The 22701-nt window shown below is 36.1% G+C and overlaps 2 protein-coding genes and 1 long non-coding RNA gene across 3 annotated transcripts; 1 reads left to right on the plus strand and 2 right to left on the minus strand.

Moving 5' to 3' along the window:
- Nucleotides 1-1896: 1896 nt before the first annotated feature.
- LOC121239673 lies at nt 1897-3262 on the minus strand. The gene is made up of 2 exons (XR_005935338.1): nt 2989-3262; nt 1897-2616 (listed from the first exon to the last, which is right to left on the minus strand). It is a non-coding gene; the product is annotated as an uncharacterized LOC121239673 (long non-coding RNA).
- A 403-nt stretch (nt 3263-3665) lies between these two features.
- LOC121239669 (dentin sialophosphoprotein-like) lies at nt 3666-4552 on the plus strand. Its single transcript, XM_041136944.1, has 2 exons — nt 3666-3965; nt 4116-4552. Exons 1-2 carry the CDS (start codon nt 3729-3731, stop codon nt 4347-4349), a joined length of 471 nt encoding a protein of 156 aa, XP_040992878.1. The 5' UTR covers nt 3666-3728; the 3' UTR covers nt 4350-4552.
- Nucleotides 4553-17145: 12593 nt separating this feature from the next.
- Nucleotides 17146-17921, minus strand: LOC121239670 (zinc finger protein ZAT11-like). Its single transcript, XM_041136945.1, has one exon. The coding sequence runs from the start codon at nt 17815-17817 to the stop codon at nt 17347-17349; it is 471 nt and encodes a 156-aa protein (XP_040992879.1). The 5' UTR covers nt 17818-17921; the 3' UTR covers nt 17146-17346.
- Nucleotides 17922-22701: the final 4780 nt, after the last annotated feature.

Below are 22701 nucleotides of genomic sequence, written 5' to 3' on the forward strand. Positions count from 1 at the left end.
TAAATTTGTGTATTTTTATCTTATTTTAAGAAATATTTAAAGATGTTTAAAAAATAGATAAAAAGAACAAAAAAATGTATTTATCGATCCTGTATTCGAGTTTGAATGCCTACCAGCGTCCGAATATCTGCGGAAGACAACCCGTCTGAAGATCTAAATTTTTTTTTTTTTTTTTAGGTTTTTGACAAGTGATTGAAGTCTGTCATTGTGTATTTTTTTGAGTTTGTGATTGTGTATTTCTCGATTTCCATAGATTAAAATGTGATATGAAGAGAGGAACAAACAGGAGTTCCCGTTGCTTCTGCAGCTCCTATGCATTGGGTTTTGAAGGAAAAAGAAACATAAGAATAAACTCTGTTGCTCAAAGCACGAGAAGATAGAACCATGACGAATAAATTGAAAATTAAGAACTTCGTTTCAAACACCTTGCTCATCAGATACCTTGGTATTTAATTTACTTTTAGAAATAAAACATAGGTCAAAAGGGATATGAAACCTTTGAAAAAACACACCTAAAGTAATTTGAAACCATTAACCAAGCATTAGCAGCTGAAGCAGAGCAAATCACACGGCTTTGCTAAAAGTAAAAGTTTCGAGTCTTGTTTCTTGACTCTTGTTGTGTGGCTAAAAATGGACTCACAGATGTGCTCATTTAAATGCAGGGACCAGCATCTGATCCCTGAAAACTCACGAGTCACCTACATTTACATTTTTTTGTTGGTTGAAATGGTTGTCTTTTTATTCAAAGCACAATGGAAGTACTTGCTATATTAGTTTGTAATTTTCAATTTATTTGGTTTTAGATGAGACGACCAAGTTTACAAAAGTAAATTAAAAAGATTAAGAACATAGTTTACAAACACCTTGCTCATAAGATACCTTAGTATTTAGAGTGCACTTGATCCATACTTCCATATCAAATGCCGTAAGAGGTATAGTTTAGGTCTAAGCTTTTGAAAAAAAAAAATCATAGTGCAGTCAAAACAAGTTCGGGGTCCCTTTTTTATTTTATTTTTGTTAAGTTTTTCTGGGTGCAGACATAAGGCTCCATTTTTCTGGGTGTGAGAATCATGTGGACTAATGCTTTACTCTGTTTGGAAAATGGGCACGAAAATTACTTTTCCTGAGAAAATTAGTTGCCCATGCTTGTCATCATGTAGTCATACTCAAAAAGATAATTTTGAGTATGAGATTAATCATTTATTTTCATCATGGATGTGTGTGATTACTGTATTTGATTTTATATGGTGAAGAAACAATTTCTCCATGTTGATAGGTCAGAGAAAAGGTCCCCATGTTGATAACTTTCAATGCTTTATTTGTTTGTGATGAAGTAGTTAATCAAGCATGATGGTGATTTCTTCGTTTAATTTTCTAACTTCTGCTGTATGAATGGCTTGAAAATTGCAAACTACCATTTGTTTGCTTCTGTGCCTTCTAATTGCAACTAAGCCATGCTAGATTTATATTGTGGTCTTTGTTATTCATAATTTTGTTATGTAGCTTGCAGGAGTGTGTTCCTCATCTTGCTCTGGTAAAGGAAGAAGCCATGACGGGGTAATAAAGTATGGTTTCAGCCTAGTAAAAGGAAAGGCTAATCATCCGATGGAGGACTATCATGTTACTAAATTTATGCAGAAGAGACGTGAATTAGGGCTGTTTGCCATATATGATGGCCATTTGGGAGATATTGTTCCTGCCTACCTACAGAAACATTTGTTTTCAAACATCGGCCTAAAGTTATTTTGAAACATGAAGAGAGCATTGTAACTTTCAGTCTCACTAAGTTCCATATTAACTGTAATGGTGTAGATGGTTTTTGTATGGATCAACTGCAATGGTACTCTCCCTATGTTTTCTTGCAGGAACACAAAAAAATTTAGAGCTAAACCAAAATAGTAGAAATTCATATAAAGTTGTCATATTCATCAGAGTCTGAATTTCACTTACATATCTGTATATACATAAGGTACACATGGTGGATGCTACCAACGCCCCTAGTCTACATAGTACACCACAGCATCTCCACATACTACAGCATAGCATCTCCACAAGGTGTACACACAAACTACACCACAACATCTTCACAACACAACAAGTGTTTGCACACAAAGCCCATAGTCTACAATGTACACAAGAAACACCAGGTGCATCTCCACAACTGGATACAAAACAACATGCACTAACACTTGTTTCACAACACAACATACACGACAAAAACTGCTTGAGATCACCCGCTGCACCAAATGGCTTCACCATCTCCAAAATTGGACAAGCTGTACTAGCAGGCCCTTCACAACACAACATACACAAGAGAAGCAGATTTTGGTCACAGGCTGCACCTTAGGTTGCCCCATCTCCACAACTAGACACAAAACAAGCAGAATTACTCCGTAGTGTTGGAATGTAACCATAGTATTCATTTGTCATAAGCGATGGCTTTTAATAAAATGAGTTCCAATTTCTTCTAAAAAAAAAAAAGAAATAGTACTGACTATAATAATATTAAACAATGAAATAAAATAAACTCCTCTTTTTTGGTATGAGTTGGAGAATCGTAGGACTTCTCCTTTTATGCCAATATTTCCTTCCATGTTCTCTTTCCTCGGCAGTTGGCTGCCAATGGAGGCAAAGAACTTGTAGTTAGAGTTGGCTCGTAATAATAATAATAAAAAAAGGGTCAAGCCATGGTCAAATTTTTAGACTGTTGCCACCATACCATGCATATGAGGCTTGGAATGAAGAATAAATACTGCTTTTGTACAGTGTGAAAATAAATTAATGAATTAATGGAAGAACTCTGTAACACATTATCCACTTCAAGGCCTGTTATGTATTCCAAACTCACATCGAAAATGTCCCTAAATTTCCTAGAAAGCAATAAAAAAATAACATGAATTCAAATGCCCATTTGTGAACATTTTATCTTGCAAAGGAAATTATGAGCAAAAATATGTTGCAGCATCAAATATCATGTGAAAAACATACTGATCCTGGGATGACAAGTCGACGCTTTCCTCCTGCTTTCATGCTCAGGATCCCTTCATCAAGTCCCTTGATCCCCCTGTTTTACCATTTAGATTATAATCAGTAAAGCTGTAGCAGAATTTTCAGTCCGCACAAGCATGAAACGTTTGTCCATTTAAAGCGGGTAGGTCTTCTTTCTGATTTTCTATAGCAATATGGATAAAGTAAGGACACCATTTAAGAGATACAAGCATGTAGCTGCTTCCCGTTTAAAATTTTTCTATTTACCCAGGCCGAGGGAGGCGTTCCAGTTTCGAGGGATGTGGGCTCTCAAATTCGAATGGGATGCTCAGATGATGCAAAACACACGTAGCTTTTCTCTGAACGAAATAAAAAGTGTCAAACAAAACTACTTTATTCCTGTTCATCCATATAGGATCTTATAAGTATTAATGATAATCGTGATGTAATTGATGATAATCCATTATGAATCCTCTTCAATCTCCAACTCCAAATCCTGCTCACAAACTACGTATATATGATATATCTTCAATTTATAATAATAATATTCCAAATAGGTATTGGGGATAATTGACTCTCAATCTTTGATAAGTTTTATCATTATCTAATTGTGTTCAAATTTCCCTCCATAAACTGACTCTATATATACATATCATGCACTCCAATTTATACAAAGAAAGTTCAACTGCAAGGAACTGAGATTATTATTCTTACTTTAGAGCGAGAAAGAGATCATACATATGGCTGCAAGGTACAATGTCGATCCCCTAATTCCCGCTGCAGAATACTACAGTGGGTTGATGCAAGCATATCTGGATCAACTCCAAGTCGACCTGCGTCGTCAGCTTCAACAACAACGACCCCAATCAACAGAAGACGAACCAAACCAGGCGGAGAACGGTCCTGTCCAACAAATCAGTACCACTATTAGTACTGATGATTCTGCATCATCCACCTTCAGTGATGATGAGGAGGCCGTGAGTATATAAAATCTTGAGAATATTCTTAATAGCTTGCTTTGATGACATGATTTTTGATTTGTAGTGTAGCCGTGAATTTATTTTATGGTACTTTTATTAAGTAGTTTTTACTAACACATGCATGCACGCTCTCTGCTTTTGGTGAAGTTCTTGAAGGAGCATGACGATGAGGCAGATTATTCATCAGGAGATTATTCAGAGGGAGATTATTCAGAAGGAGATTCTTCAGAAGGAGATTATTCAGAGGGAGATTATTCAGAAGGAGATTCTTCAGAAGGAGATTATTCAGATGGATATCCCTTCACTAGCCTGGTGGTCTCGGTTCTGGCAGAGTTAGGAATTTATCTTAGCGACGGCGAATTAGATGAATTAGATGACTAATTAATCTAAGTAAAATTATAGATTAATTAGTTATAATAAATAGATTAATGATATTATTTTTTTCTCTCATTCAATGAAAAAATTTCATTGCCATTGTCTTTCATGTATGTACGTTTAATTGATTTCTTGTAACGAGAAGGATTCTTGCATATATGCACTTTATAATGAAAATGAATGATTGGAGGTTTTGCTTCTTTTTATCACATCGATCGCCTGTAGCTTGTATTGATTATTTTGTTCCTCTTACAACTTTTTGCACTTTTATTAGATTGACTATTTGTTTGGGAGCACTAACCCTCTTATCTAAAAAATTTTTATAATTTTCTTTTCAAATATCACTTAAATATAAATATTTTTTAATTTAAAATCTTTAACTTTTTTATTAATCATTACAACTTTTTCAAACTTTTACAAAATATAAAAAAGAAATGTAACTACTTTTTCAAATTCTAAAATAAAAAAAATATTCTAATATTATCTTTATTTTATAATATTTTTATTTAACTTTTTCTTATCCATTTTTCACAACCTAATAAAATATCTTAATTTAAATCATTTTATTATTATTCAAATAAATTATCATCTCATCTCATTCTCTAAACGTCTCTTTAAAATTGGAATCATGTGAAGTACATATATCCAGAATATTAGTTTAATCTGTTTCCTCAACAAATAAGAAAGTATATCCAAAACTGAAATTTTGAAATACTAAAAAGATAATCCAAAGGAAGGAAATAAGGGAGATTAATGATGGGTGTTAATATACTTGAAGTATTGAAGGTGCAAATCAGGACAAAAATCCATCAGTTATGAGATAAATAAATTGGGTATATTTTTGAATTTGCAATACTCAAATGTTCAAAGAGTAGTACCAGTAAATGATAAATCTCCTGCAATAGTAATCGCGATCGGATGCTATTTCCACCACGAAAAAATATATCCATCATCATCTCATAATATAAGTAGCAATTACTCTTCCACCACATTTTAATTGCAAAGATAAAATTCTTGTTTATTTTCACAACTCCTCTCAACTCTTCTCATCTTATCTAATTATTATAATTTTTTAAAATTTTCACATAAAATAAAATAAATAATTCAACTTTTTTAAATTTTAAAAAAAAAATAATATTAAAAAAATATATTATAACAAAATTTTATTTAATTTTTAATTTTAATTTCAATTCATATCATATCATTTTATTTTATCTGTAAAAATAAATGAAGATGAAGACGATATGTATTTTTAAATATTGATATGTATCTTTTTTTTTTTATTATTTTGAATATATAATAATCACACATTTTTTTAATAAGTCTTCCTATTCAATTTGAGAAATGTCAACTCAACCGACAGTTTGACCGATTGTATTTTAAAAAAAATAATAATAATGATTAAGAAAATGATTATTAATAAATTTGTATATTTTTTAATTTTTAAAAAATAGATAAAAAAAAATGAAAAAATGTATTTATCGAACCTAACGGTACCAGTAGCGTGATTCGATTTATAGGAAAACTTTATCATCTGTGGAGACGGTTATTTCGCAGCAAGAAAACTGCCACAAAAGCCGACTTTTGTTGTATTGATAAATTTTTAAAGCATGGGTCCCGGTTTTTTAAACTTTTTCCCCTAGTGATTGTGACGAAAACAAATGGTAGGTGACTTTTCATATAGGAAACTCGATCAGTTTTGGTAGGCCAGTACAAAGTTTTTCTCCTTTTTCTAAGCAATGGATATTATATATGAGGATTGGTCGAGGTATAAAAGAAGAAAAATATTACTTTATTTACTTAATTTATTTCTTCATTTACTTAATTTATTTCTTCATTTTAATGCTTCATGTATTTTTTTTTACTTAATGATTAAACAAGTGATTATTAATATATTAATATTTTTTTAAAAACAATGTTTTAAAATAATTAAAAAAATATGAATAAAAAATTAAAAAAAAAAGTTAATTTTAGTCTAATAATACCTTTCAGTAATGCTACTCAAGCGGCAAAGTATCACTACTTATAAAAGAATTCACAAGTAAAAGGGTTGCTAGTTTAAATTTTTTTTTTTTTCCAATTCCCCCCACACTTAATCCCCCTTCTGCCTCCCCCATTACTTCTCTGTCACAAACCCGCATCGCTATTCCAAGTAAATATCCTCTATTATAGAGATTTTTTCCATGCCGCAAAACAATTCATTGTGAATATCGACAATTTTTATGTCGCTGTTAGATTTCACTGCAAATTACATTGGATGGTTATCATGAACAGTGTCTTTACTTATCACGGTAGCAAACAACCGACATCTCTCTCGTGGTCTCTCTTTCTCTCATGTTCCTTCTCTTTTCGATCCTTTGCATTTTTTTCCTTCCTTTTTTCAATAATCAAACAGAGAACAATTATTATTTTTCTTTCATTTTCTCAACAACCAAATAGCGAACAAATTGTGATTTTATTTTCTCAAAAACCAAACAGAGAGCAGCCATTATTTTTCTTTCATTTCCTCAACAATCAAATAGAGAGATATACTCAAAAATATAGAGCTATCAGCGACTTGAAGAGACTGGGGTGCAGGGGGAACTGGCGAACGACTCTCTATATAGGGGGCCTCTAGGAAAGGGAAGTGGGGGGAAGGGTATGGGGCGCAGGGGAAGTGAGAGAAAAAGAAAAAATAAAAGGAAAGTGGAGGAGGGGTACTAGCGCATAGGAAGGAAGTGAGATAAAAAATTAAAAAAAAATAAAAAAGAAAGAAAAGGAAAGAGGAGGAGGGGCGGGGAAGTGGGAAGTGGGAAAAAAATAGAAATAAGAGCGGGGGAGGGTAATCAAATACCCTCAACTCACAATATTGTTGTGAAATATGTCATGAAAATGTATTATATGTATATCAATACTCATCTATTTATGTCTCTAATACTTTACACTATATAATGATAACAAAAAAAATATGGGATACAATACAAATAAATACTTAGATATTATATATTAAACTTCATGAAGTCTATGATCTTGCACCTGGATATGCACTCTAGGTTCTGATATGCTTAATTTCACGAGTTTAAGTCACGAAAAGGGCGACCTCTAAGGTGGATTAAAATATCTTAGTACTATGTATGGGCATAATGTTAAGTCGGTGAATACTGATAGATGAGTAAAGCCGCAAAAAAAAGAAACTGTTGTGAAATTTTAATTATACTCGAAAGTGCACGAACCGCCGAAGTATGGTTTTAGCAAGAACGAGGTCGAACCCACATGGACTTGTAAAGACGTAGGAAACCAATGAAATATAAACCAAATAAATTATAATCTAGTTCATAAAGATGAGTTGTAAAACAAAATAAGAAATTAAGATCTAAACAATCAATTAATAAAAGCAAGAAATAATTATTTTAATAAAATAATCACAATAAAAATAACTAAAATAAATTCTAAAATGCAAACTAATCTAAATAACGAATAAACTATTAATGGAAAGTAACTAAGGTTTTGGAATCCACCTCATTAACTCATAATAATATATTGATATGTACTTATTCTTCCCAAACATCTACATGATAATCTAGAAATCAATCTTGTTATCATGGAAAATAACATCGTTGAAACCTTTTTCCTAAAAAAATATCTAAAATATGTTCTTCTTTGCTCAAAGATATAAAATCAAATCATTACTTGTATCTATTAAAACAAATCATAAAAGATATAAGATTTTATTTTTAACAAAATTATAAATCAGACTCTCAATTGATTAAGATTATTCTAGATGATGAGAAAAATATGATTGAACTCATATTAAGAACTCTATCTCTCTCAACTGATATGAAGCAAGAACAATAGATCGTTGAACACATAAATAATTGGAAAAAAAATCAATCTCATAAATAATACTACTTGTGAGGGAAGGGCCCATCCCAGAAGGGCCCAGGCCCGAGGAGGTCAAGTTACGGAACTCTAAGCCCAAAGACGAAACACTGTCATGGGCTAAGAGCCCGGGCCAGAGGACTATGTGTTGAGCCCATGACCGCAAACCAACTCAGGAAGGCCTTTCAGCACCGAGCTCGGATATGCCAAGAAGATCGTCTTAGGGCTCGGCAACCTACTGAGCCCTACCAGAGGGCACCGAGATGGATGCCCTACTGCATGCGGACGACTAGGCGTGCTCAATTGCGGTCCCATTAAACTCCACTTTCGTAGGCAATGAGTGGTAGCAGGTCTAACGCTTGACACACCACGATCTTCCTCGGCAATGGAGTTCGGATCAGGTATAAATAGCATCCATCCCTTCTACAGGAGGGCTCTCTCTTGAATCTTTTCACTATTCTTTCCAATCTTCAAAGTTATTCTTATCACCGAATGATTGTTCACTGACTTTGGCATCGGAGTGACCCCGGATGTCATCGGAGCCCTTTCTTCCTCTTAGTTGCAGATGGGGTGAGCTTGGTTATCACAGAAGTGCTCAGGCTGCGAAACACGACATCAACAGTAGCGCCGTCTGTGGGATTTTTTTTCCATAAAAGTGTGTACTTCGCATGTCGACAACAACGCGGTCCCAAACTACACGAGGGGGATACAATGAGGAGGGAACGATGGAAGTAAGACTCACAAGCATGGAGGGGACAATAAGAGCATGGAGAGGACAGTAAGAAAACTGACGGAAGAAGCTGAGATGCTACGCCAGGAAAATGCGACCCTTGGGCACACCAATGAAGAGCTAGTGAGGGTAGGGGGGAGAGCGGAGCTGCAACGAACACTAGGATTCGCTACGGGTCCCTATGGATGCCACGACGGAGGAGGAGAGATGCAAGATGCATGTCTAGATCCGAGAGCTTGGTGATAAATTCGTGGAAATGGCTAAGAAAAAAGACACGCCATCCATTGTTGACCAGTTGCTCGTCAGTATCGACCTCCCATACAGCGCGGGAGTCATGGTAGTGCCACTTCCTCCAAAGTTCAAGGTCCCCCAGATGGAAATGTACAATAGGTCCAAAGACCGGCTAGAGCACCTAGAGACGTTCAAAACCCACATGACCCTGCATGATTTTCCAGGAGAAATCGCCTGCCGAGCCTTCCCACTAACACTGAGAGGGGACGCCCGGACCTGGTTTGGGTCGCTGTCATCAGGAATAGTAGATAGCTTCGAGGAGCTCGCCCGCTTCTTCATGACGCAATTCCTAGCAAGTCGTAAAAGGTGATGCCTAACAGTTTACCTCATAACTATCAAATAGCGAAATGGTGAAAATCTGAAATCATATTTCACGCGGTTCAATCGAAAAGTGTATGACCACCAACGACCAAGACGAGATGATTACATTGGCGGCCTTTGTGGGGGAATCTGGCCTTTAAATTCGCTCATGACAAAAATAGCACGAAAGACCCCTACTATGTTAAGGGAGTTCCTGGACCGAGCAAATAGGTTCATCATCGTTGAAAATACCCTTGAGGCCCTGACTGCCCCACAATGGTCTAAGGTGGAGCAAGTAGATTTGAAGGCGTCGGGCCAACAAGGAGGCCGCAATCGCAGAGGGGGAAAGAAAGGAGTGCTAGATACGAAGAGAAGAGGAGAAGCGCCAGCTCGGCCCCAAGAGGAAGCCGCGCTCACAAAAACTTGGTCGTGAAAGGAAATTGATGCCCAAGCCCCCGAAGAAAACAACCTCGAGATGAGGAAAGCCACCCATATCATGAATACCACATGAATAATCGACATAGCACTCGAGACTACTATGCTCTGAAAAGAATAAGGAAGAAGACCAGCGTAATCAGACGAGCTGATCGGAGGACCACGTGGATCGACGCGGAGGGAGGCACATAGGTCCTTGGCGGGATGCGAATCTGAGAAGGCTGGGAGCAAGGGATGAAATACGGAGGAGCCCCCCGATAGTGACGATGCAAGTGGCAAACTTTAACACCCGGAGGATCCTAGTCGACAATAGTAGTTCAGCCGACATCCTATTCTGAGAAGCCTTTGTCAAGATGAGAATCCGTTCGGACCGACTACATCCGGCTCCAATGCCGCTCAAAGGCTTCACGGGAGACGTCGTTCAACTAATGGGAGTCATCACTCTTTCAATATTGGAAGGGAAGACTCCCAAGACCGCGACCACCATGACCGACTTCTTAGTCATCAAAGCTCCATCCTTGTACAATGCCATATTGGGGCGCCCCACCCTGAACAACTTGAGGGCAGTGACATCTACTTACCACCTCAAAATGAAGTTTCCCACCAACTCGAGGGTAGGTGAAGTTCGCAGCGAGCAAGTCTTGGCCTAAGAATGCTGCGACCGAGAGTTGAGACACGAGGTCAAAGTAGTCGCGACAGTTAAAGGACAGAAGAAGCTCCCAAGCTGGGTTCACCCCCCTCCCTGACCAAATGGGTGAAGAAATCCGTGATAAACAGGCCCTTCGGCAGGCAAAACCCAACGAGCCATTGGAGCTAGTTAAAGTTGATCAACAAAGATCGGAATGAAAGGTCCAAGTCGGGACTAAGCTGGACCTAGGGATGAGAACGGCGCTAGTATCTCTCTTTATCGAACACCGAGACGTGTTCGCCTGGAGCCATGAGGACATGCCTGGGATCGACAACTCCATCATTGAGCACCAGCTTTGCATCGATCTAACGGCTCGAAAAGTCAAGAAGAAATGGCAGAGCTTCAACGCCAAGAAGTATGGGGCAATAGCTGAGGAGGTAGACCGTCTGCTAACGGCAGGGTTCATCCAGGAGGTCCACAATCCATAATGGCTATCTAATGTAGTTTTGGTGAACAAGGCCAACGGGAAGTGGCAGATGTCTGTTGACTTCATCGACCTGAATAAAGCCTGCACAAGAAATAGCTTCCCTTTACCACACATCTATCTGATCCTGGATTCAACAACAGGGCATCCCCTCCTCAGCTTTATAGACGCTTATTTTGGGTATAACCAGATAAGGATAAACTCGGATGACGAAGAGAAGACAGCGTTCGTAATGGATCGAGGCCTTTACTACTACAAAGCAATGTCATTTGACCTCAAGAATGCGGGGGCTACCTACCAATGACTAGTCAACCGAATGTTTAACAACAAATCGGCCGAAATATGGAAGTGTACGTATAAGACCTATTGGTGAAGAGCAAATCGCTCAAACAACATTTGATAGATCTACGAGAAACATTTTTCATCCTCCGACAATATAGGATGAAGATGAACTCTTTGAAGTGCGCGTTCGGAGTGGAGTCAGGTAAGTTTTTGGAGTTCATGGTGTACAAGAGAGGGATTGAGGCGAACCCTAAAAAAGTGGAAGTAGCTCGCTGCTAAGCCATACAAGGCCTGGGGATACCCTGACAGTGTATCTAGCGGTGTCATCGCAAGCCGTATCAGCCATACTTGTCTGAGAAACGAAAAAAAGGCAACAACCCCGTTTACTACATGAGCCAGGCCTTCCGCGGAGTAGAGGCAAGGTACCCCCATGATAGAAATGTTATTATTCACCCGAGTCATCATGACCAGAAGATTAAGGCGGTATTTCCAGGCCTACTCGATGAAAGTGCTCACCAATCTCCCCTTCAAGAAAGTGTTGTAAAAGCCAGACACCTAGAGACGGCTCGTAAAATGGGCGGTCGAGCTCAGCGAAATCGAAATGGAGTACCAGCTCTAAGCAGCGATCAAATGACAAGTATTGACAGATTTCGTTGCCCAATGGGGGGCACCATAATTAGAAGTGTTATGAATTCCCACCACGTGCCGGTGATAGGAATTCGCGGGGTACTGTGAGGGAGGGAGGGGCCTATCCCAGAAAGGCTCAGGCCCGAAGAGGTCAAGTTACAAAACTCCAGGCCCAAAGATGAAACCCTGACGTGGGCTCAAAGCCCGAGCCAAAGAACCACATGCTGAGCCCATGACCACAAACTAACCTAAGAGGGCCTTTTGGCATCGAGCTCAGATATGCCACGAAGATCGTCTCAGGGCTCAGCAACCTACCAAGCCCTACCAGAAGACGCCGAATAGGATACCCTACTGTGCGGAAGCCTGGGCGTGCCCAATCGTTGTCCCGTCAGACTCAAGGCACATCGCATTCAATGCATGTGTCAGAAGGCTCGGCACACAACGACATGCCCCTAGAGTACGTAGGATGGCTCAGCCAAGACTTGACACCCAACCCTAGCAGAAAGGTGGCAACAAGATTGACCAAGCACGGCCTGACACACCACGATTTGCCGCCTAAGCCACTAACTGACACACTATGGCAACAAGGAATAAGTGGTAGCAGATCTGATGCCTGACACACCACAATCTCCCTCGGTAGTGGAGTCTGAATCAGGTATAAATTACAATCATCCCTTCTACGGGATGGCTTTCTCTTGAATCTTTTCACTATTCTTTTCAATTTTCAAAGTTATTCTCTTCACCGAATGATTGTTCACTGACTTTGGCATTGGAGTGACCCCAGACGTCACCAGAGCCCTTTCTTCCTCTTAGTTGCAGGTGGCGTGAGCTTGGTTATCGCAGAAGTGCTCGGGCTGTGAAACACGACATCAGCATTACTAATCATCAATGAGATTTCATCCTTAACCTTAGTTGAAAACTTAGCTAGACATATTCATGAAAATAAACTCTAAAATTTGAATGTAAATAAACATCAAGACAATATTTAAAAGAAGCTACAGAAAAATAAAATTACAATGCTCTCAGAACGTAAACATAGCTATAAAACGGGAGGTAGAACTCTAGATTTTTTCTTCTCCTAAATTCTCCTGCGACGCAGCCTTATTTTTTTCTCTTCTATTGGTTCCGTTCGACATCCCCTTCTCTCATGCCATGTATACGTAAGGGAGTAACCGGTTCGATTCGGTTCAGTTTTGGATATATTTTAAAACCGAATCAGTATATACCGGTTTTGAGATTTGAAAAATCGATATCGTACCAATTACACCCCTAAACTGGCACTTCCTAGTTTACCAATTTCAATCCGGTTCGGTTTGATTTTTCCGGTATATTATATAATATATATAATATAGTATATATATATTATTGTATATAATAATATAGTGATAATATATTTTAGTATATTATAATTATATTATAATTGTATTATAGACTATAGTGATATATTATAATATATAATATAATGATATATTATAGTATATTATAATATATTGTGATTTATATTAGTATAACTACTAATACAATAAACTATAGTGATAATATATAGTTATTTATATAGGATTTTAAAATTTAATATTATATTAATTAGTAATTTATCATATAATACAAAATTATCTTATATATAATTATACATAAAAAATGATATATAATATAAAAAATATTTTATACAATATAAAAAATTAAAAAGTATATATATATATATGAATTGGTTCGGTCCAATATAAGAAAAAGAAAAATCGAAACTAGACCGGACCGAACCCGGTACCGAACCAAACCCACCGGTTCGATCCGGTTCACCCATTTTGTTTCACCCCTATATATATGTCTATTTATAGACCTTCAAGCTAGGTTTATTTTTATTTTTTCTTTTTCACGCGAAGTCTTTTCTTTCTTCATGTCTCCCTATCACCATTTACTTCTTATTTCTTTAGGTTCCCACTTTTCACGCCAGCACACTTTCTTTTCTCTTTATAACTCTATTCAATGTTTGACTAGAGGTGGTCTCTAACTCCGACTGAGTCAGAATGCTCATCTTCGACCTCCGACTCTAAGTCGGAGGTCAAAACCTCATCCGACTCTGACTCCGATTGGAGTCATAGTTCGACTCCGATTAAAGTTCTTGAAGTCGGAGTCGGATTCGGGAAGTCATAGGTGATTGCCAAAATACCCACAAAGAAAAAAAAATCAGAGGTGAAGTGGCGATAGAAGCCCCAGAGGCATGAGAAATAAGACAAAGGTGAAGTGGAGATCAATCTGAAGTGATGATGATGTCTCGAACTGGAACCTAACAGAAATTAAAATCACCCACAGAAGCAAAAACTAAAGCAAATCAAATTGCAAAAATCACCCACATCAAGAAATTATATGCATAAAATACAAATCAATCTACAGAGAACATGTAATGGGTCTGCTACTCTCTCACAAGATTAATGAAAAGAAAACAAGCAAGATACGCAAGAAAAGAACCAAGAAATCGAGCTACTCTCCCAGCTCTGTCATGTTCATCTCGTGTCGTTGATAAGATATTGCGAAGACCAAGATGTGAAGATGAGATGATTCTTGTCTACAATTTCATGGCTTCTGGGGCTCTCCGTGAGCATCTCCACAAAACAAAAGCTCCACCTCTTCTGTGGAAGTGGCGCCTCCAGATTTGCATCGGTGCCGCCCGTGGATTGGAGTATCTTCATTGTGGTGACGATCATACCAAGTAGAGAGGAACATCCTATTAGATGATGGAGTGGCGTTACTCATGGAGGCGCTGGAGCTTGGAAGGGGAAGAGAGAAGAGAGGAAATGCTGAATGCGTAGGTTAGAGTTTTGATCTGTGAAAGAGATGAATGTATACCTATTAAAAATGACATCGTTTTAGGTTTTCTTAAAAAAAATTGCAAAACACAACGCCTGAGGGACTCGATCGCAAGTTCTCTAAGAACCAAAATCATGTCTCAACCATTAGGCCACTTGGCTATATGATGTTTATATTACAATATATAATATATAAGGTATACATAGTTGGAGTTCGAAGCCCATGTGGAGCCCACATGGGCTCCGACTCTAATTCCGAACTCCGACACCGGAGTTGGAGCCTTGTTAGAGTTCGGACGGAGTCGGAGTTTCGAGAATTTTGCCCACCCTTATGTTTGACTAAGTCATTATGGCCCATGTTGTAGATCTTCACATTTTATTCTTGTTTCTTCTATCTCTTCCTTTTACGTTCACTTTCAAAACCTAACTTTTTATTATCTCAATAAGAAAAATAAATATTTCAAAACTAATAAAAATATAAAAATTAACATTACATAATTATTATAATGATTTATTTAAACTAGTAAAACCATGCATAATTCAGCTACTATCAGAAAGGGCTACCACAAAGTGATAGAGTGGGCCACCGTAAACGTTGGATTCGGAAACATGATGGAATGTTATGATTCTAAAGATTAAATGTTTAACCAAATTAGTATCCAAAAGGACTTTTGGATCAATGGTTGAGTCTTTAACAGTGATATCGAAATATTTTGTTCCAATACATTTATATAGGAATGGAATCCAAAATTTTGGATTCAACTCATTTCCCTTTATTTGTTTAGGGGTCACGTTGAGAGAATGGGTTCCTTCTCATTCACTCAATATGGAGACACCTTTTTCCAAGAGAAAGGTAGAGAGTTGGAGGAGGGATTCACCACCCACAACAGAATTTACCATTTGTTTTTTCACTTGATGAGTGGAAGTACTAATTATATGTGAAAGTCAGTTCTAAAGCCAATAGGGTGCTACTCGCACATCTCGAGCAAGCAGCCCACAACCTTGCACCCCTCCCCCGCATGGGCAGGGGGAGACTTGGGCCCCAGCCTCACCTCCCGTGGGTGGGTGCCCTCATCCAGCTTTCTAGGACGGATTGACCCCAAGGCCATCCCCCCATTGCCCACACAGAGAGAGAGAGAGAGAGAGAGAGAGAGCCAATGGCCACCATCATTGACTTCTTTCTCATTTCTCTTCCCCTCCTCCTCCTCTAAGCTGGCAGAGATGAGAGAACTTCTTTTTTAACGTCGTTATCGTGGGTAATAGCTAGCGATTGCGACTATGGGTGAATCCATCTATGACAAGTCTACAGGTTTATTTACCCATGGCTGTGACCATGAGCCATACAAATCTACCAACAGATCTATAGACTATATGACCTATGACTGCAGTGGTGGCCCATGGGTTTGTTGTTCGATTTGTTAGATTTTTCTAATATGTAAGTTTTTTTTTTTTTTTGGTTTATGTTTGGATTTGTAAGATCTAATTTCTGTAATGCCTTAAGCGATTTTGTTAGAATTTTTTGTAAGATTTATAATTTTGTAAGATTTGTATAACGTATTATGTAACAATGTAATGCAATGTTGAACGGGGTGGCAGACATACTGGAGGGCTAATCCTCCTCTTAGCGAATGGGGGCATTCGCCCACAAGGGTGGTGCCGAGGTTCAGGGACCCAAATTGTCCCCCTTGCCCATGAGAGGGTATAGGGCCAGATAGGGTACCCCCTTTCGAGGGGTGCAGGTTGCACCTCTAACTTTGTTTAAATACAAATTAAGCAACATGAAGATAAGATAATGTAAATATTGTGATTATTACCGAAATCAAATATCTTGATTTGATAATTATAAAAATGAAATCGTTTGATTTGTTAATTATGAAAATCAAAACACTTGATTAGTTTAATATCAAGTAAAACAGTTGTCCCTAACAATTATGTTAAAATAACAAAACTTTGAGAAAATAAAAATATATCTAGAAAAAGAAATAAAACAACTGGCTCTATATCTCGTGTTCTATCATTTTTTTTTTCTAAGCAAGTAAATTTTATTAGAAAAGGAAAATATGATACATGAGGAGGGGGTGAGATTCCCCAACAAACACCCTAGTGTAATAATCACAGTGCAGAAGTGATGGAAAAAAGAAAAATAAAACGGATTTTGAAACCAATTTATTGGTCCCCCCGCCTATGCCTTACAAAAAATGCATTATCTTAAAAGATAGTTTTTAATTAAGCTACAACTAGAGGCGGTGTAACCAATTTCTTGTGTTCTATCATATGAACATCAATAAAAAAAAAAAACCCCATTACATATATAACTCGCAGCTTAAAATCAGAAAAAGAAAAAGAAAAAGAGAGAGAATGGCTAAACTACACTGATCTTTTATAATTTCCCGATTGAATTGCAGAAATTTCATTGTACCCCTATCTGAATCTTCTGCAACTCTCATGAGGGGATTGTCTCTAATTTGTAGGCCATCTCGGTTCAACGTTCAAGCAATATTCATACATATATACAAAAGTAGTATAGCTTCAACCAAAACATTAATCTATCTCCCCCATCATCATCACCAACTGCACAACTTGAGGTCATCTCCCTGCAGCGGGGTCAAATTCAAATCCAGGAACAAAACCCTTTTGCTACTCGATTTCTTCATCACCGGCTGCAGCGCTGCATGTTTAATCACCAAACCTTCACTCATGACGACCGCCCTGTGCCTCCTCATGTGGCCTCCCAGCGCCTGTCCAATCGGGAACTCGAGCCCACAAACGGAGCACTCATGGGTTTTCGGCTTCGAGGGCGAGGTTGGGACTCGATGGAAAAGGTCTCCGGCCATCAGCCTCGGCTTCTTGTGGCTGGCTCTGTGGCCTCCCAGGGCCTGGAACGACGGGAACTGCCTGTTGCACGTTTTGCATACGAAAGCAGGAGTGCTAGAATTTCTGTTGACGTCAGTAGTTTCACCGACTTTGGATAATAGCATCAAGCAATTGGCGATGTCTTCGGTCTCGAGCTTTCCATCCTCTCTGCCTCTCTTCATGGCCACCGACTTCAAGAGATGTAAATATACGTGTGTGAAACTTCCTAAGTAAGAAGAAGCTATATTTCTGAATGGAATGGAATAATTGTTTGGGCCAACATATATATATACACACACACACACAGACACAGAGGGAGAGTGGCCAAGTATGACTTAAGTGCTGACGCGGAGATTTGCAGTCCGAAGTTTGATCTCTTGGGGAGTAAGGTTTCGAATAGGTTTGGTATTGGCCATTGGGTGTGAAGTATGCGTCAGCGCGTTGCTTTACTTGTTTTTCCTGTGTCCGCGTAGCGGAAGGGCTGTACGTAGATTCCTTGGGAAAGGGGCCGTGTAGTGTGTACGGTACGAGTCTAGAGAATAAAAATATAAAAAAATAATAATTAAAAATAGAGAAAATAATTTGTACAAGTCCTAAATAGACAAGCTCTATACAAACCTTTGTAAAAAAATAGACCTTATTTTAAAAAAAGTGTAAAAAAAACTATTATTTATTAATGAGACTCATTGTTTTATAAAAAGATTGTATGAAATTTGTCTATTTAAAATTTATATTTAGTATTACTCTTAAAAATATCATGAATGAAAATAGTTTACACATAAAATTTATGTTGTCCCTGGATTGATAATTCTAGAAGATTAATATGGTCCAAGCTCAATACCATAAGGAATGCTATTAATAAAATATTATAAAAATTATCATCGTTTGTTTTTACAGATGAGTTGAGATAAAAGTTAAATAAAATATTATTAGAATATTATTATTGTTTTGAAATTTTAAAAAGTTGAATTGTTTATTTTATTTTATTTAAAAATTTAAAAAAATTACAATAATTAGATGAGATGAAAATAGTTGTAAAACCAAACGAGTTATTCTTTGAAAAATGTCAAGCATATAATCTACGCAATTATCACATGCAGTGTGAATTTCTTAGGTCTAGTCATGGTCTTGAGTGATGTTGCAAATGGAGCTTTGCTACACCACTAGTTGTAGACATGGTTTTTATTTTTGGCGGATCATCGTGTGAATGCTTAGAAAACGTCAATAAATTATAATGTATTTATCTTTAAAAAATACTCTATATCGTATATATCCGGCTGGTATTTGCCAATGATATTTGTTCCAAGAGCTTGATCATTTTGAAATTTGTAATGTAACTCCTCGTGTTATCTTTATATATTCTTCGGTCATAAGTAAATGTTTATCAATAAAATTGAGATACTGTCATCTTTTACTTTTTTTAAAAAAATAAGTCACACTAAATTAATATATCAAATTAAATTTATTTCAGTTAAATGATTTTCATCTAACTAATTTATATAAAAACAATATTTATCTAAAACATCTGGTATTCATCGATATAATTGATCAACAATCACCATGACATGTGAACAATATGAATCTATCATGCATGCATCTTCCAAGACGGCTCGTGATTAGCATTGCTGATCAGTTTCCTAAAGTCCTACTCCCCAACCAACCTTCAAGACTTCGAGTGCATGCCTTCTTCTGCCGTGATTAATCATGTATATATGCGTCAAAGTGTACGTACGTACGTACGGTTTTTCGAACTAATTTAAAAAAAAAAATGGTTTCTGTACTGTTTTTCAAACTGGGGCTGTTTCTAGAATTTATATGCCTGCCGACTTGAACGTTCGTTTCTTTTATCAAACTTTCGCTTTCTGCCGATCATCGATAAATTTCATCCAGGTCCTTCTGCTGCAATGTGTCAAGTTAGGGTGATCCATCCGATTTAGTTCGGTTTTAGAGAAATTTTAAAACCAAACCGATATATATCTTGGAAATTTATGAATTAATACGGACCGATTTATCACTGAAACCGAAACATTTGATTTTTCCAATTTTGATCCGGTCCTGTCTGATTTTTCGATTTACTGTTTACACTTATAAATGACATTATATAAGTTTAATATTATATTTTTTTAATAATAAAATTAATTGTGAGAATTTAGTATTTATTATTAACCATTACTAATTTATTAATATTCAATTATACTAGTATTGTATAAGTATTATCTAACTTATTAGTGAGATTAATAAACTTAAATAATAAGATTAAAATAGTATAATTAGTGTCTAATTATACATACTAATATATTAGTTTTATATTATAAGATTAATAGATTTGAATATTAAAATTGGAATTCCATATTATATTAATTAGAAATTTACCATATAATATATATATAATAATATAAAAATTATATATAATTTAAAAATTTAAGAATATATATATATATATTGGTTTGGTTTAGTTTAAATCGATTTTTAAAATATAAAAATCGGTAATTGATACCAGATAAGACTGATTACAAGCTAGATCAAACCGGATTCAGTCCGATTCAACTAGTTTTTCAATTTTTCCTTACACTCATAGTCAAGTTGCTTTATTGTAGTTTGATTGGCCGGGAAAGTTCTTGTCAATTTCCAGTTACTTGCATCCCTTTTAGCTCTCTTTTAAAATTAGTATGAAAGAGACCGAAACCTTTTAATAACGTGTATGCATACTATAAGTGATTACTTAGGTAATTAATAGCTTTACACGCTCCAATAAAAAGTGGCAAATCAATCTTTTAATATTATCTAAAAAGCATGAGATGCACTATAATTGTTTTTAAAAGAAATATTATAACTATAAATGAATTTTATAAAAATAAATTTACAGATGACATGATTTCACATGATCCAATAAATTTATTTTACAATATAATATATCACATCAAGACACATCAGTTTATAAATTTATTTTTATAAAATAAATCTGTAGATAAATTATCTCTCTATTTTTAATAATCTATTTAACAATTACGTACAATAAAAATCACATATCCAAACTATATCTCTCTAAATTTAAAAAGTAAAAAATTATATCAAATCCTAACCTAATCATGGCCTGTAGGCCCTGTACAAATCACGGTTGTTAAAGGAGGACTATTTTAGTTTTCGTCATGGTTCGTGTGCTGCTTTTTGTAAACGATAAACATGGCGGCGCCAAACCATGCACACGGATTAAGTGTTTAATTACACTTTTCAGTCTTGGATTGATTGCGTGCGCGTTGAGCGCTGAAAGCTTGAAACAGGTAGCTCCAAGGATAGAAAATTATTCATCATTTTCATATTATATATTTATTTTTTTATTTTTTATTTAAATATAAATATTTACACCAATATATATGTTTAAATGAAAATAAAAAATCACATATTAATAGTGATGTAGAAGATAATATATAGAATTATTCCGAGAGGAAAGCGATCCATCTCTTTATTAGTCCCAAATTTCTTACCCATATTTTATGTGGCATAAGTAGTTCAAGGAAGTTATCTCCGAACAATTAATATTATATTTATGAGTTCAAAGTCAATAGAGTACCAATTTCTCCATCTCTGATCGCATGTCACAGATGACTCTTCACTTTCACCTGCAACGTCGACTGTCGACAGCCATGATGCCAAGTGGCAAGTGCATGCGTGGTGGGCAAGACAATTTACACAATTTTTAGTTTAATTCTAGCTGACTTCACTTGGGCTATTTTATTTATTATTATTATTTTTTTTAATGGAACTTCACTTCACTTGGCTATTGGGCACTCGGTTTAGCTGCTGAACATAGACACAAAGCCGTGCATTATACTCATGCTGTTGTAGAGATTAGCTAGTCAACTCGATGATCTATTATATATTCCATCTCTGCCTGCATTTTCATGTGTTTTTTAGAATCCTGTGGACTAGACTATTTTTTACCAAGAAATTAAAGAGATATAGAAAGACACTCAAACTGATGTCTATTTTGTTAATTTGGTAAACTCGTTTAGAGCCTGTAGAAGAGACGAGGAAAAAATGGGGAATGATCGTGGGCGTTTAGTCATCCCGTACGTTTGGTATGGCAGAAAATGTGGAAGTGAAGAACTTAAAGATGACAGACAAATAATTGAAGATTTTTTTTCTAGACTTGAAACAAATTATAAAAATTAAGTATATATCCATTAGTTCCCAATTTCTATAGGGTAGAGCAGCTTGGTAGCTTACAAGGCTTATAATCTTGAGGTTACGAGTTCAAATCTTAAATATATCTTTTCACACCGACTTAAATTTTTAGATAAAGAGAAGTATTATAGATACAAAAAATTTTATAAAAGTAAATCTATAAACTGACATGGCTTCAACATAAATCATATCAATTTATGAATTTACTTGAACAAAATCTCTTTATATTTAAAACATTTTTATTTAACTAAATATTCTCTCACATACCTGAAAAGAGATTCTGACACAAAAGACAAGGGAGCTATGTATGTTCTTTTACAAGTCATCCTCACAAAGTTATAGTCTAAGAACATTGGCATTGGCTTCATCAAAGCCATCTCTAAAATTTAATGAAAAGTACATGTTTTTCATAAATCCAAAATCTTCCTAACCATAACCCCACATTAGATTAGTCATTGGATAAGTCAAGATAATAATATAATATTATTTTTTTAATAATAATATTTTTATTTATTTTTTTCATATTTTACAATTACGCTAACCATATGTTAATTAATAATTTAACTTGATATTTAAATTATTATTTCCCAACTAATTTTTTTCCTCAACCTAATTAATCTTGATTAATACTTAAACTGCAGTGGCATTAATTTGAAATGCATCTAATAACACCAATCTATCTAGTAACACCAATCTTGGTGGCATTAATCTGAAATACTTAGACGGCGGTGGCATTAAACCCTGATTAAAACTTAAATCGTGTGTTTCCTACCTTCACATCCACCCAAGTACACAAGATTCCTTACTCAAAATCCATCTAATAACACCAACCTCGGTGTGTGTGTTTTTCCAACCTTTACGTCATTATCCAGATTAGGTGT

This window comes from Juglans microcarpa x Juglans regia, chromosome 7D (assembly GCF_004785595.1).
Source record: "Juglans microcarpa x Juglans regia isolate MS1-56 chromosome 7D, Jm3101_v1.0, whole genome shotgun sequence".
NCBI classification, from domain to species: domain Eukaryota; kingdom Viridiplantae; phylum Streptophyta; class Magnoliopsida; order Fagales; family Juglandaceae; genus Juglans; species Juglans microcarpa x Juglans regia.